General features: G+C 29.4%; 2 protein-coding genes across 5 annotated transcripts; one reads left to right on the top strand and one right to left on the bottom strand.

The window, feature by feature from the left end:
- The first annotated feature begins 766 nt into the window (after positions 1 to 766).
- LOC105648982 (cell division cycle 20.2, cofactor of APC complex) lies at positions 767 to 4027 on the top strand. 4 transcript variants are annotated; one of them, XM_037636849.2, is made up of 6 exons: positions 767 to 1174; positions 1333 to 1626; positions 2008 to 2277; positions 2390 to 2974; positions 3066 to 3230; positions 3808 to 4027. In XM_037636849.2, exons 1-5 carry the CDS (start codon positions 1082 to 1084, stop codon positions 3204 to 3206), a joined length of 1383 nt encoding a protein of 460 aa, XP_037492777.1. In that variant the 5' UTR covers positions 767 to 1081; the 3' UTR covers positions 3207 to 3230; positions 3808 to 4027. The 4 variants fall into 4 exon arrangements, with proteins under 4 accessions (XP_037492777.1, XP_037492776.1, XP_037492778.1 ...); XM_037636848.2 differs by having other exon boundaries at positions 3805 to 4027; XM_037636850.2 differs by lacking the exon at positions 3808 to 4027 and adding an exon at positions 3332 to 3467.
- Positions 4028 to 8078: 4051 nt separating this feature from the next.
- LOC105648981 (alpha/beta-Hydrolases superfamily protein) lies at positions 8079 to 13425 on the bottom strand. The gene is made up of 2 exons (XM_012235493.4): positions 12687 to 13425; positions 8079 to 8594 (listed from the first exon to the last, which is right to left on the bottom strand). Exons 1-2 carry the CDS (start codon positions 13370 to 13372, stop codon positions 8288 to 8290), a joined length of 993 nt encoding a protein of 330 aa, XP_012090883.1. The 5' UTR covers positions 13373 to 13425; the 3' UTR covers positions 8079 to 8287.
- Positions 13426 to 13986: the final 561 nt, after the last annotated feature.

The following is a 13986-nucleotide window of genomic DNA, read 5'->3' as shown; positions in this document are numbered from 1 at the left end:
TTATTTATTTTTATAAAATAATTTACAGAAAAATATTATTTATAATTTTACTTTATTTGGAACATTCGAAAAATAAGTCAATGATTTTTTTTAGTAAAAAAACTAGGTCATTTATTAAAGAAAATGATTTTTTGATTTTAAGTGAGAAAATATTTTCCGAATATTAACAGATTTATTATAATCTTATAAATATATATTTTTTAATTTATAATATTAGCCACTATTATTAACGTACCATTTATCACTATCAGTCACCGTTAGCCACTGATACTGGTCACCAATAACTTTTATAATTTATTTTTTTTTGAATTTCTCATATTTTAACAATAAAATTTTGAAAATATTTAATTTTTATTATTATAAATATTTTTATGGTTTTATGAATTCAAAATTTTAATAATTTTTAACTCATTTTCAATGTTGTTACAAAATCGGAGTAATTTAAAAAATATTTTCTGTTTAAACTGAATTATTTTTTGAATACATTAATCATAACAATTCATGTATTTTGCTGTATAAAGTTTTCATTAGACGTATCTGTGGAGATGAAACTACTTGTATTTGGACTTAAAAGCCTGATGAAACTTCATTGTTGCCTAAATAGGTTTCCTTAGATGGGTTGTTGGATCTTATATGCAATAATGTAGTTCTTTCTTATTTGAATTACTAAAAGGCCCCTGAACAAGAGTCTATGCGGTTACTTGGAGGGATGTATCCGTCAAACCATATTTCAACGGCACATTTTCCAAGAATGAACCGTTTAAACCTATTCAAAAATTACAAATTCTCTAATTCTCTCTGAAATAATCTTTCAAGCCAAAGTAAAACAGAAAAAGAAGAGAACGAATCGACAAATTTTTTTGGTTTCTTGCAGGGATTATTTTAATTTCTCGAAAAAGAAAAGGACGCTCCTCTTCAATCTCTGCGAAAGCCCCGCAATATTATATAATCAATCACCAATCTGCTCCACTTCTCTTTCTAATTTCGTTTCTTGTTCTTGTTCTTGTTTTTCTTTTCAATTATAGTTTTTGTTAAGTGGATCTTATTATTTTCTTTTTCCAGGTTTAATTTCTTGTGCGTAATGGATTCAGGATTCATGCATTCTTCTAACAAGATTCATTCTCGAAGTCCTCTTCAAGAGCGATTTCTGCGCAGGAAAAAATCCAAAGAAAATGTGAGTGAATTCTAAATTATGTTTGAAATATATGCATATATGACGAATTTTGGGTTCTTGATTTTGATTTAATTACTCTTTTTTCTGCTTTGAAAATTCAAGATTTAGAAAATTTTTTTATATAATTTTCTGATTTAATTTCGTTTTTATTCGAACAGTGGGATAGATTTATACCAAATCGCTCAGCAATGGATCTCGATTATGCACATTACATGTTAACAGAAGGCAGAAAAGATAAGGAGAACCCAACTGATTGGAATTCACCGTCGAGAGAAGCATACCAGAAGAAACTAGCTGACACCTTCAATATGAATCGGACTCGAATTTTGGCCTTCAAGAACAAACCGCCTGCTGCTATAGACCCAATTCCACAAGAGTTCTTTTCATCATCAGCATCTTCTTCTCCTTTTCATCAGCATAAAACTGTAAAATCGCGTCGCTACATTCCTCAGGTATTTTTTTTTGCTAATAATTTTGTAATTGGAACAACTTTTGAAGATTTTTAAAATGCGGTCACTAATTGCCAAAATTAAGGATGAACTGGAACCATTAAAACTGTTGAGTGCAAATGAATGAATAATTCTTGAAATTGAATCTTAAGTTGTATTTCTATAAATGATATAAGTAAGAAAATCAAAATTGGATATGTAACCAATCAACGTTGGTTATTTGGAAAGAAAAAATGATATTCTTAATTTCATTAATAACAATAATTATGAGTGTAGGTAATTTTAGAACATAATTTTTTTTTACTACCAGCATTACCATGATTCTTTTGCTAATTGACTCTAGCAATTTTGTGCCTAATTTTCCTTGAATATGGTTACTCACAGAATTCAGAGAGGACACTGGATGCACCAGACCTAGTAGATGATTTCTACTTGAATTTGTTAGATTGGGGTAGTAATAATGTGCTTGCAATTGCTCTTGGAGACACAGTATATCTTTGGGATGCTTCAAATAGTTCTACTTCGGAACTTGTTACTGTTAATAGTGAAGATGGTCCTGTTAGTAGCATTAGCTGGGCTCCAGATGGACAACACATTGCTGTAGGCTTAAACAATTCAGATGTTCAGATATGGGACTGCAGTACTAATCGACGGGTATATACATTTTCTTCCAATTTTGCAACTTATGTGACTTGTGGTATCATAGGATTACATCATTAATTGATTTTTTTTTATGTGACATGTTATAATGTGATAATCTGTGCAGCTAAGAACACTAAAAGGCGGCCATCGATTGCGAGTAAATTCACTTGCCTGGAATAATCATATTCTTACTACTGGAGGAATGGATGCAAGAATTATCAATAATGATGTGAGAGTAAGAGAACATGTTGTTGAAACATACAGAGGACACCAGCAAGAAGTTTGTGGACTAAAATGGTCAGGTTCAGGGCAGCAGTTAGCTAGTGGAGGGAATGATAACCTTCTTTTCATTTGGGATAGATCGATGGCCTCTTCAAATTCACCATCGCAGCAATGGCTTCATAGGCTTGAAGAACATACAGCTGCAGTTAAGGCACTTGCTTGGTGTCCATTTCAAAGCAATTTGCTTGCTTCTGGTGGAGGTGGAGATGATAGGTGTATTAAGTTTTGGAATGCCCATACTGGTTCTTGCTTGAATTCCATTGATACTGGTTCACAAGTTTGTGCTTTGCTGTGGAATAAGCACGAGCGTGAATTACTTAGCTCTCATGGGTTCACTGAGAATCAGCTTACTCTTTGGAAATATCCATCAATGGTAAAGATGGCTGAGCTCACTGGTCATACATCTAGAGTCCTCTTTTTGGCACAGGTAAATTAATAAACAAAATCTTGTTCTCCTTTTTTTTTTTTTTTTGTGAATAGTAGACTGATGTGATCTATTTTGTCATTGTTCTACGCAGAGTCCAGATGGATGCACAGTGGCATCTGCTGCTGGGGATGAGACCCTGCGATTTTGGAATATTTTTGGTACCCCACAAGTGACTAAATCTGCACCTAAACCAAATGCTGGGCCATTTGCAATTGTGTCTCGCATTCGTTGATTTCAAAAAATGGCAGAATTTCTGGTAAGTGTTGTCATTCATGTTTTTTTTTTCTCTTTCTATTTTCTTTTCTTTTCTTTTTTGTTTTGTTCTGTTTTTATTTTTTTCCTTTTGTCTTGGTCTAGTTTCCATCTTTATAAAGAAGTTTGAAACAAAAGTACAGTGTTCGCAGTACATAGATTTGTGCTGCAAAAACAGATGAATAGCTCATATACTGTAAATACAATGGCTGTTATGACAAAACGGGCATTTTCTTGATCATGGTATTTGACTAATTTGTTGATGTACTGTTAAATTTATGCTTAATTTTAGTAATTTGGTCTTAAGCTAAGCAGTGACAAACAAAAAAGTATAAGCTGTTTGTATTTTGAGTTTTTTCACTTGTTTCTTTGGAGATATTTGCATGGAGATAAGAGTGAAATATCTACAACTATGATGTATAAATCAATTGCTTTACTTTCCAGCTATCCTAAACCATCATGATAGCCTGGCCAGCTATCAAAAGAATAAGATTTTTTATCATAAAGTGTGGAAATGATAGTGTTAGCTCTCTTATTATTAATCTATAATTAAAATTAAAATCTCAATTTCCTTTTAGCAGCCAAATGATGAAGAGAGCCTAAAACTGAAAGCAAAAAGGTGGATGAGATGTTATACTAGAAGTGTTTCAATCCAAAAACAACCTTGTAAAATGCAAATTTGAGGAAATACAATGTTCTAGTAACTATGTATTTTATATGTGGTCATGTGGTTTAATATTTTTAAATATTTCTGATATAAAAATAATAATCTATAAAAAGGTAATTTTATGATTGACTTAACATTTTCTCATTATCCAATCTCCTCTTTTCCTAATTACATGCTGTCTTTTTCTCTCTTTTTTCTTCTTTTTCTAAAAGGAACAATGATGTTTGGTGCTAAAGATAGATGAGACGTGTTCCAATTTCATCATGATCCATTAAGTTCAGAAAAGCAAAAAAGAAAAATAAAAAAAGAGCCTTCGTACATATATTAAGCAATAAAAAGTATCCATGCATGTCATAGAAGTTTCTTAATCTTTGTACTTTGTCTGGAAAGTAGAGGAGGGAAAATAATAGTGGAAAGAAAAAAAATGATGAGGAATTAGTTTTTACCGTATCAGTTTGGTTTTAAGCGTAACCGATGAAATTTTATGAACTCGATTCAAACTAAATAATAAATTTTATTCAAATTGACTAACCCAATAAATCAAATCTCTCTTGAAAAGTTTACCAAATTGAATTGAAATGGATCAGTTTGGTTTAATCAATAGTTTTGTACACACCCTAGGTATTTGGATAATTTCATAAAAACAGTGTGGATTCTTTTCTCTTTTTGTTTTTGAGCATTGGAGAAGAGAATTTTTTAATATGGGTCTATTGTCAAATTGTAAGTGAACTTACAATAAGACATAGGGGTGCGGATTCTTTTCTATTGACAATTATCTTATAGGCAAAATGATAGTAGTTAATCAGTTATACAACTATTAGCCCCTGAAAAAAACCTAGCCAGAAAACGATAATTAGCCTCATATGCTATAAGCCCAAGCCCAAGCCCATCCATAAACTAGCCCTCAAACTTCATACAGAGAAGGTAAAAAAACGTTCAACAATTTTTCAAAGCTTGTTAACATTTCTTTTTATTGCCTTTGATGACATTTTGGGTTTAGCATTTATTTCAAAAATCAAACTAATAATGTTGAGTAAAAAATATTTATTTAAAATATCAACAATAAAAAACATAAGTGAATGAGAACTATCAAGAAAAAGAAAACAACATAGGCCAAGCTATTATTGTTTACAGTCAAAAGAGGGGTTAATTGATTTTTTTTTTTTTTTTGGAAAATTTTTAAAAATATATCATGTATTTGTCTAAATTAATCCATAAATATACATGATATATTTAAGTTATTTGTGTTTTTAATCTCTCTTTCTTCGAAAAATTAAATATTGACTCCGAAAACTATAATTTTAACAAGCATATAAATTGAATTGGACGAAAGGTACCATATGTGGTATGTTTTGAATTATGTGGCCAATACAATGAAATGTTTCCATTGATAATGGATGATGCAAGCAAAAAGTTTGATTAAAGGTGAATTGGGAACTTTCTATAATCCAACATTGTTTGTGTTAATATCAAAATGATTGCTCTTAGGAATTTAAAAGTTCAATCATATAGTATAGATCCTACAATTGGGTGTTGTTGGGCAAAATGTTGGTAGTCCACTCAATGATGATGGCATTTCATTTCTCCCAACCAAAAGAATTCAAAGATGCTCCTATGAATCTCAACTAACACCAATTGTGAAATTATCAATTTTGGTTATATAAATATAAAGGTAATGGCTATTGGCTCAAGTTGATCCAGGATCATTAAGTGTAAAATATCTAATTTATTCTCATATAGTCATGTAAAATGTCATTTACATCGTCATTGAAAATTGATAGATTTTAAACAGATTTAAAATTTAAATTTCAAATCTGTTTCTCTTTTTATTAAATAACTCTAGATAAAATAGCAAGTAGGTTACATTCTCCTCACGTGCTACTCGTTTTTTTTTTTTTCTTCATAAAGGAGGGCTAGAGACCCAGATTACACATTAACTACTCTAGGGAAAAAAACTCCAACTTGATCAGCATCAACCCATTTACGAGCTTCCCTTGGAGGTCGTTCACTCACCACATGAAATCCTCGTGGACACCTCAATGCCTTATTGGCAAGGCGGTCAGCTAAACAATTGGCTTCTCGGTAAATGCCTACTACGAAATATTCACCTCCAATAGACGTGGTAGACTTCTGTTTTACTATTATTAATAATTGTTTTCCTTTCATTTTTTTTATTTTTATTTAATAAATATATGTACATATTTGCATCGTAAAAAAAAGTTTCATTGCCCTCTTAATTCTTTATAAACATTTTCCTCTTCCTACAGTGGACGCTTATTGCAGCAAAAAAAAAAAAAAGGTTTATGTAGTTTTTCATGGAATAGAGCTTGGGATAGATAGTGCGACATAAATATTCAAAAGGCCAATTCAATTACTCTAACTAAACATTAGTCTATTGTTAGTATTATCAACTTTTATTAGTCTTTTGAGTAACATAGATAATGTGAGCTTACAAAATAAGTATATGTTTGCTCTGTTGCATGAAGAATTCAAACGATGGATTAACTTGTATTGTCCATCTAATTCGATTAGTTAATTGAAAAGGTTGAAAGTATAATACGTATAAGTCGTTTTAAAGCCAATTACGGTAGTAATGTAGATAGTACGATATAGATATTGAAAAGATTAATTCAATTACTCCACGATAATTTATTGGATAGCATAATTTAAGTTGTATATATAGTATGCTCACCAAACTTATGTAATGGAAGATTGTAGTAGATTTTTAAAATTTTTGTTAAATGGACAAATGATTTAATAGCATAATCTACTGATTATATAGTTTGAATGATTTAGATACAAATAATTGTGTCATGTCCTTTCATAACATATTTTTATATATTTTAATTTTGTATGGCATATAATACAAATGTGTTATATTAATTATGGTTCATTAATACCCACAGCAAATGTTATATATTAGTTGTTTGGGTAAATAATGAATGGATGAAGGCTCTTAGCTTGGATGGTACATGCACAGGTCACCTGACTTGGTTTTAGGGATTGGTCCTAGTCCTAGGATTGATTTTTCTGTGTTATTTTAATATATAGAGAAAATTCTTCATAATCTTTTATTGAATTAGTTTAGGAGACAACTCACTTGCTAATTATTGTTTTGGCAAAAACATTTAATGCATTAATGATGAGCTATTAGCGTTAATCTTTTTTTCTTATGGCATTAGTAATGATGACTTTACTTCTCTCCAAAACTCATCTACTTTCCCTTCAATTTATCCCTCCAAAATCACCCAAGGCTATAAGTGTCTTTTTGGATGCCATCATCCAGGATCATTATGAGTTATTTAGCACTACCCTAGGTATAATTGTACTACCTCTGTTTCATGATACTTGTCATATTTGAGAAAATAATTTGTTTTAAATACTTGCCACGTTTGTAGTTTCAAGGAGTAATAAATCTTTTTTTTTTTCGTGTTTACTCTTTACATATGACCAATAATTATTATTTCAATTCAATGGTTTTCTAAGAGAATTAGTATTAAATTAAAAATAGTATAAGCAATTTATGCATTTGGCCTGTGCGAAATTAAAATGGATTTCAATTTTATTTCATGTTTAATTAATAGTCAAAAAATTAAGTAGTGGATTGGCGGTATCCCATGAATGAAACTATGCATGAAAATGAGATCAAAACCTAGATAGTGGCATTCGTGCTCTTATGCATGTATCTACAATGGTTGATGTGCCCCATTCAAGAACTTAAAAGGCCACGAAGGTTGGCAAAGACTTGTAAATTTGTTTACATCAATTATTGCCAATTGTAGTTGAAACATGAGGGAAGGAAATGTCAAGTTTTCAGTTTTTAATTTGTAAATTATTAAATAGACACTCAAATATCACAATATTAGAGTTTTACAAAATTAATTTTTTTGAGTCGAATCAAAATTAGTGATTAATAGTATTGAGATATTCTCTTTTTTCTTGTTATCCTTCAATTTTATAATTAATCTGTCCTTGTATTTTAAAAAATGCACTAGTTTATCTCTATAGTTTAGATCTGTTGATGGTTCAAATCTCAAATAATAGACAAAAGGATAATTTTGTTTAATGGAAAGAAACTACAAAGATTAGATAGTGTAATTTTTTAAATATAAGAACAAAATAGTTAATTAAATCGTATTTTTTTCAAAAAGAAATTATACATCAACGAGTTTTGACTTAGAAGTATTAGAGGCATCTCCAAAATTATTATGATATATCTCGAATTCAAAATCCAATCCAAGACAAAGTATAAAAAAGAAAGAGAAAATGAAAAAAAAAAAAGAAATATAATCCCCTAATTATAGCTAAGTTAATAGTACACATAACCAACCTAATTAATTGGAAATTACTAATTATTAGAATACTTGAACTCTAAAATTTATACATGGATTTGATTAAGTGGAGTTATGAAACATGAACTTCTGAATGGCTTCAATCACTTGAAAAGCAGATTCAGAGTAAGGATTATTTGTGAAGAAACCATGCTCCTTTCCCTCAAATTCAAGGTAATCTATTTTCTTTCCCATTTGTGTCAACCTCTTTGCATAGTCCTTAACCCTATCTTTCAATAGTTCATTGCTGCCTACCATCACCAACAGTGGATCAAGACCAACCTTTTCAAGATTCAAGCTCTCTGGTCCAAATGGGTTTGCCAATGGATGATCTCTACTTTCTCCAACAGGCATAGACAGCCTCCAAAATCTGCATATCATCAATATTAATTATTTTATGAGCTGTTAGTTACCGAACAGAGTCTAAATTTGACCTATTGAAATTAAAACATTTTTAAATGAGTAATTTTAAAGAAATATAATTTATTTATTTACCAATTAGTTTTATAAAAAAATTATTATTTTAATTTGTTGACATTAAAACATATTATTTTAATACCGACTATTTTAATTTAGTTTATTTAACAAATGAACCAATTTTTATGCTGAGGTAATCAATTAGATTATTAGATAAAGCATAAGTTAAGTGCACCTAAGCATGTGTTTCATGTAAAAGTTGCTTCAATTATTGAATTACTTTTCATAAGATAAGAGTAAGATTAAATAATATTGGAGAAGGCACTACCTATCTCATATACATGTTGGACAAGCCACTAACTCTTAAATTGTGAACTTTGGCTCCTAATGTCAAAACAAGCAATTAAAATAATACCCTAACACAACTTAATTATTTTGAGCAACTATTTCAAAGTGCATCTAAAAATATTTATATTATATGATTAGAAACAGATATGATTTTTACATTTTGATGTATGATTTTTATATCTTAGTATATATAATTATAATAATTTGAATTTTCTAATCCTAAACTTTTATCTTTCCCCTTACTAAATTATTAATTCTATCCATTGCCCCAAATGTTTTGGATCCATCGACAAACATAATGCAATCAAATGAATTTAAGTGTAAACTTACAATGCAAATTATGCTTATCGCTCTGCCAAGTAGCCTTAAATTTGAAATCGAGTATGGAAAAGATAAATTTTGATTATTGTTATTTTTCTTAGTATTGAAAAATCAAAGGTTCCAAGTTGAATCTATCGTCTAAGTCATACATTCATTTATAATTAGACTATGTTTTGGTGTACAATTTATTACGGCGATGAGAAAAATGAAAAAAAAAAGGTGATTTGATATAGTATTTTGATTAATTAAATTACAAAAAATGTGGATATTTTTAGACTCCATGGAGAGATTACAATTAAGATAAGGTAGGGTTGTAAATGAGTCGAGTTGCTTGAGACTCGACTAGATAAAAGCTCGTTCGAGCTTGTTCAATAAGCTTATCGAGCCGAATTATTGAGCTCATAAACGAACCGAGCTCGAACTTAGCTATTTTTAAATGAGCCGAGCTCAAGTTTAGATTTCTAAGATTAGAACGGGCTTGAGTATATTCTTATCGAGCGAGCTCGAGCTCATCAAAGCTTTGATCAACTCGTTTACAGCCCTAAGATAAGGAATTGAATGTAGACATGCTCAATTAATCTAATCTGTTTAATTATAGATAAGGAGTAAAATTTGAAGGTGAGATGAGAATACGTGAAGGAAAGAAAGAAGTTGACCAGTGGCTTGACTTATTTAGGACGGACGGTAGGACCCAAAAAAAGAAACCAAAAATGAGAGGACTAAGTTGTCTGTTCCTTTATATATATATATATATATATATATAATAAAAGGTTGCATATAAGAAAACCATTTTAGAAAACAAACAAAAATCATTTTTTCAAGTTTGTTGGTATATTATTTCTTGAAAATTGGAAAATAAAAATTAAAGACAAAAATAACAGCCACTATTATTTGGTGACCCTATTGCTTGTTGTTTAGATTGCTCCCCAAATAATAAGCTATCTATCTATTTATCTATCTATGCGATATATAAAAGTAAAAATAAGAGAGGAATAATAAGATTTTTTTATATTATTTTTATAAAATTTAAGATATTTTAAAATAATTTTAGTCATAGTTAATAAAAAAAGTATATATATATATATATATAATTTGATTGGATATTTTTTTAACATTTTTAATAAATAAATACAAGTAGATAATTAAGCATTTGAAAATTTAAAATATTATTATTATTATTATCTTGTTACGTCTAATTATATTTTATTTCATTATATTATGCTTTGTGTCCTATTTTGGCCCCCATTGATTAATATACAAAGTGATTACCTTCACAAGCTATAAAGCAAAATAATGCCATATTACATGTGCAATTGTACTCACAAAATAGTTTTATTAATTGTTTGTGACACGTCGGCCGATAAGAAATTTACAGACAAAATTATTTCTGTCAATAAATTTTAACTTCAAACATAATATTATTATAAATTTTAATTTATAATTATTCTTTCCTTAAAAAATATTAAGGATTTAATTTTCATGTGAAGTGAGGCCAAGGAACAAGTGGCACCACCGTTGTGTACGGACCTAAAGGCAAAGCACTATCAATCTCTTTTAAGTGAAATGGATGTGGTCCAAAAGAAAAGAAACCCATCATAGTATATGTGTGAGAAACGTTGAAAATTTTTAATATTTTCTTTATAGTTTTCCTTAAAAAAAAAAAAAAAAAAAAAGTCTTTGTCATTTTCCTATGATAAAATTAGGGTTGTCCATTAATGAAGATTAAAGAAAACCCGTATCTTTTGAGTCTGACCTTTGATTATACTCCTTATTATATTGCAATATATGCTCATCTAATCGACTAGATAAGACTAATTAATTTCTTCCCCTAATCACAGATAAGACCAACCCAATATTAAACGGGAGGTGTAATTCTTCTCGAGAGCTATAGAACATGATATATTTATCAAAAATCGAACTTGTAGTTTTGCTTTTATAAAATTTAAGGTCGCTTATTACTTTAATCAATTCTTTATTAGTTGTAAGTCCTGAGCGTTTAAAAACAAAGAAAAAAGCAATTGTTTCCCTTATATTACATTTGATTTTGCCATTAATCACAATTATATATAAATATATTTTCTATATCTCAAATCCCCGTCCCAAATTATTTAAGATAAAAATAATTTCCCTCCACCAATAAAATTTTTTTAATTGATATTTTATATAATGTTATTAATTTCTAAAGTGCTTACTGTTTTAGTTGAAAAAAAAAAAAACACAGTGGAATAATTTTGAAAAACTGTAGAGGCCTTTCTTTCCTGACGTTATCACTATGTTTAGGGGTTTTTACGAATGAGGGGAAATAAAAGACCATGGGATAGGAAAAGAAAGTATAAGAAAGGTTGTGTAATATTTTGGTATTTGGATATTTTGAAAAAGATGAAAAATAAAATTAAATACTTTTTTTATGTTAGATAACAATTTCTTCCTGTCTATTAGGATGTACTTTTAATAGGAATTTTCTTCATCCACAAAGATGAAACACTCGATCTCTTATTAAGATATCTAAGTATCTAGATATCTTTAAATATAAATACGACCGTGACACATATTAAAAAAGGCCAGGTACATATATTACTTTGATTCATAAACTATATAGTTAACTAAAATTATACATTGCACTATTAATTAAATTTTTGCTTTTGACTTATTGAATTTATTTTAGATTAATTTTTAAATTGAGATTTTAAACTCACAATCTTATAATTTTAAAAGCATCTTTACTATTATTGATTAAAAAATTATCTGACAGCTTTTTTTTTTTTTGAAAATATTTTTCTTTAGGAACTTAGAAACACTTAATTAATTAGTCCATCAATTAATGTATAATAAAACAAATAAGATATGCAGTTGGTGAAATATAAAATGTGAAAATGCAATAGATCAAATAAAAATTGAAGGGTGCAATGAGTATTTCCTAATTCATTCAAGAATATATTTATATATACATTTGTCCAAGTAAAAAAAAAAATGAAACTGTAAATGAATTATTATTATTACTAATTAAGAGATAGTTCCATGGGACAACAGAATGAGAAGGTTTTGGAATGTATTAAAGTTCTATTTGGTGAAATAATAATGGAATATAATATAATATATATAATATATATTAAAATATATTTAATTACGTTACACTATATTTTATTATAATATAATTCACAGAACAAAAATGTAAAAAATTTCAAATATAAATATATTTTAGCAAAATATATTTAGAAAGCATGGGGGATGTGATGTGATTTGATTATTATTACACAAATGTTTACTTTATAGTGTAAAATGAGAAGGAAAATAGAATTTTGACAATAAAAAAAAAAAAAGTATTGCATGAAGAAAAAATAATGGGGGAGAGAGAGAGATTAAAATTTAACAGTACCTGTCTAGTACATCAAGATTCAGAAACTGTTCACTAGGTCCTTCCTCAGACATCGTCCTAGCAAGTCCACCAAAAAATGGCGCCAACAGAATATAACCTCGTACTCGAACCGGAGCCAACCCGTTTGAACCGGCACCGAACCGAACCGCCAAGTGGTGTGCAATATTCCCACCAGAAGAATCACCTATTACAAAAACCTGGTCAAAGTCAACATCATCATTACTTAACCATGCATCTCCATTTCCACTCTCACTCAAAGCTTGATTTCGCAGCCACTGCATGGCACTGACTGCATCGTCTATGGCTGCCGGCAGCCTATGCTCCGGCGCCAAACGGTAGTCTATAGAGATAACCAGAGCTTTTAGGCCAGAAGCTAGACGCAAACAGCAGTTATGACAGTTAGGCCATAAACGAGAGCCTACACAGAAACCACCGCCATGGATAAATAATATTATCGGAAGTTTTTTATTTTTATCGTTTGAAGATGGTGATGGTAGGGAAGTGGGTTTATAGAGACGAAGAGAAAGATTATGATTTTTATCAAAGAGAGAGTCTTTGATGAGGATAGAGTTGTCATTAATTACTGGCAAATTGAAATTTATAGATTTAGGCCTAAAAATGGAGCCATCACTAAAGAGTTGAAGAACACCCATGCAATCTTCTACTATATGGGGAAGAGAACCCATGTTTTGAATTTTGTTTTGGTTTTTATGTTTTGGAGATATGGTTATTGGCTATGGAGGTGAAGAGGGTTTATATAGACAAGAGAAGGGAAGAGTGGTGATGGGTAAAAGGGTAATTTGGTAATTTGATAGGGATATTAATGGAAGATGGTGGCTAAAGTTAGTGGCATATGCCCTCATGGTTATTGGTTCATCTTATTGTGTTGAACAAGGACCATAGATAAGGTTATTGTGTGGATGTGGGCAATGTATTAATTGTCACATTTCTACTTTTCTCGTAAAATCATTCAAGTTGTCTAATTTATAAAAAAAAAATATTAAATAAATTGATTATATTAACCTTATTTATAATAAAAAGAGAGTTTTTAAAAATTATAGCAATTAATATTCATCATTTAATAATTTAGAGTAGGATTAGTGGTTTTATATAATTTATTAGCCTTCATTTGAATCAATCCGCATACAATCTTCTAATTTATTACTTTCTTTATACTAAAAGTATAAATTTTTGTAGGACGATTAAGAAAGTAATTAATTTTTCTAAATTATACTATCTTTGTTACATAATACTTGTTACATTTGAAATTTCACATCCCTTAAGAAAATCATTAAATTTG

Source organism: Jatropha curcas, chromosome 2, assembly GCF_041381405.1.
Source record: "Jatropha curcas cultivar XTBG-Jc1 chromosome 2, XTBG_Jcur_1.0, whole genome shotgun sequence".
Lineage (NCBI taxonomy): Eukaryota > Viridiplantae > Streptophyta > Magnoliopsida > Malpighiales > Euphorbiaceae > Jatropha > Jatropha curcas.
The sequence above is the reverse complement of the archived record's forward strand: the minus strand, read 5'-3'. Positions and strand labels throughout refer to the sequence as shown.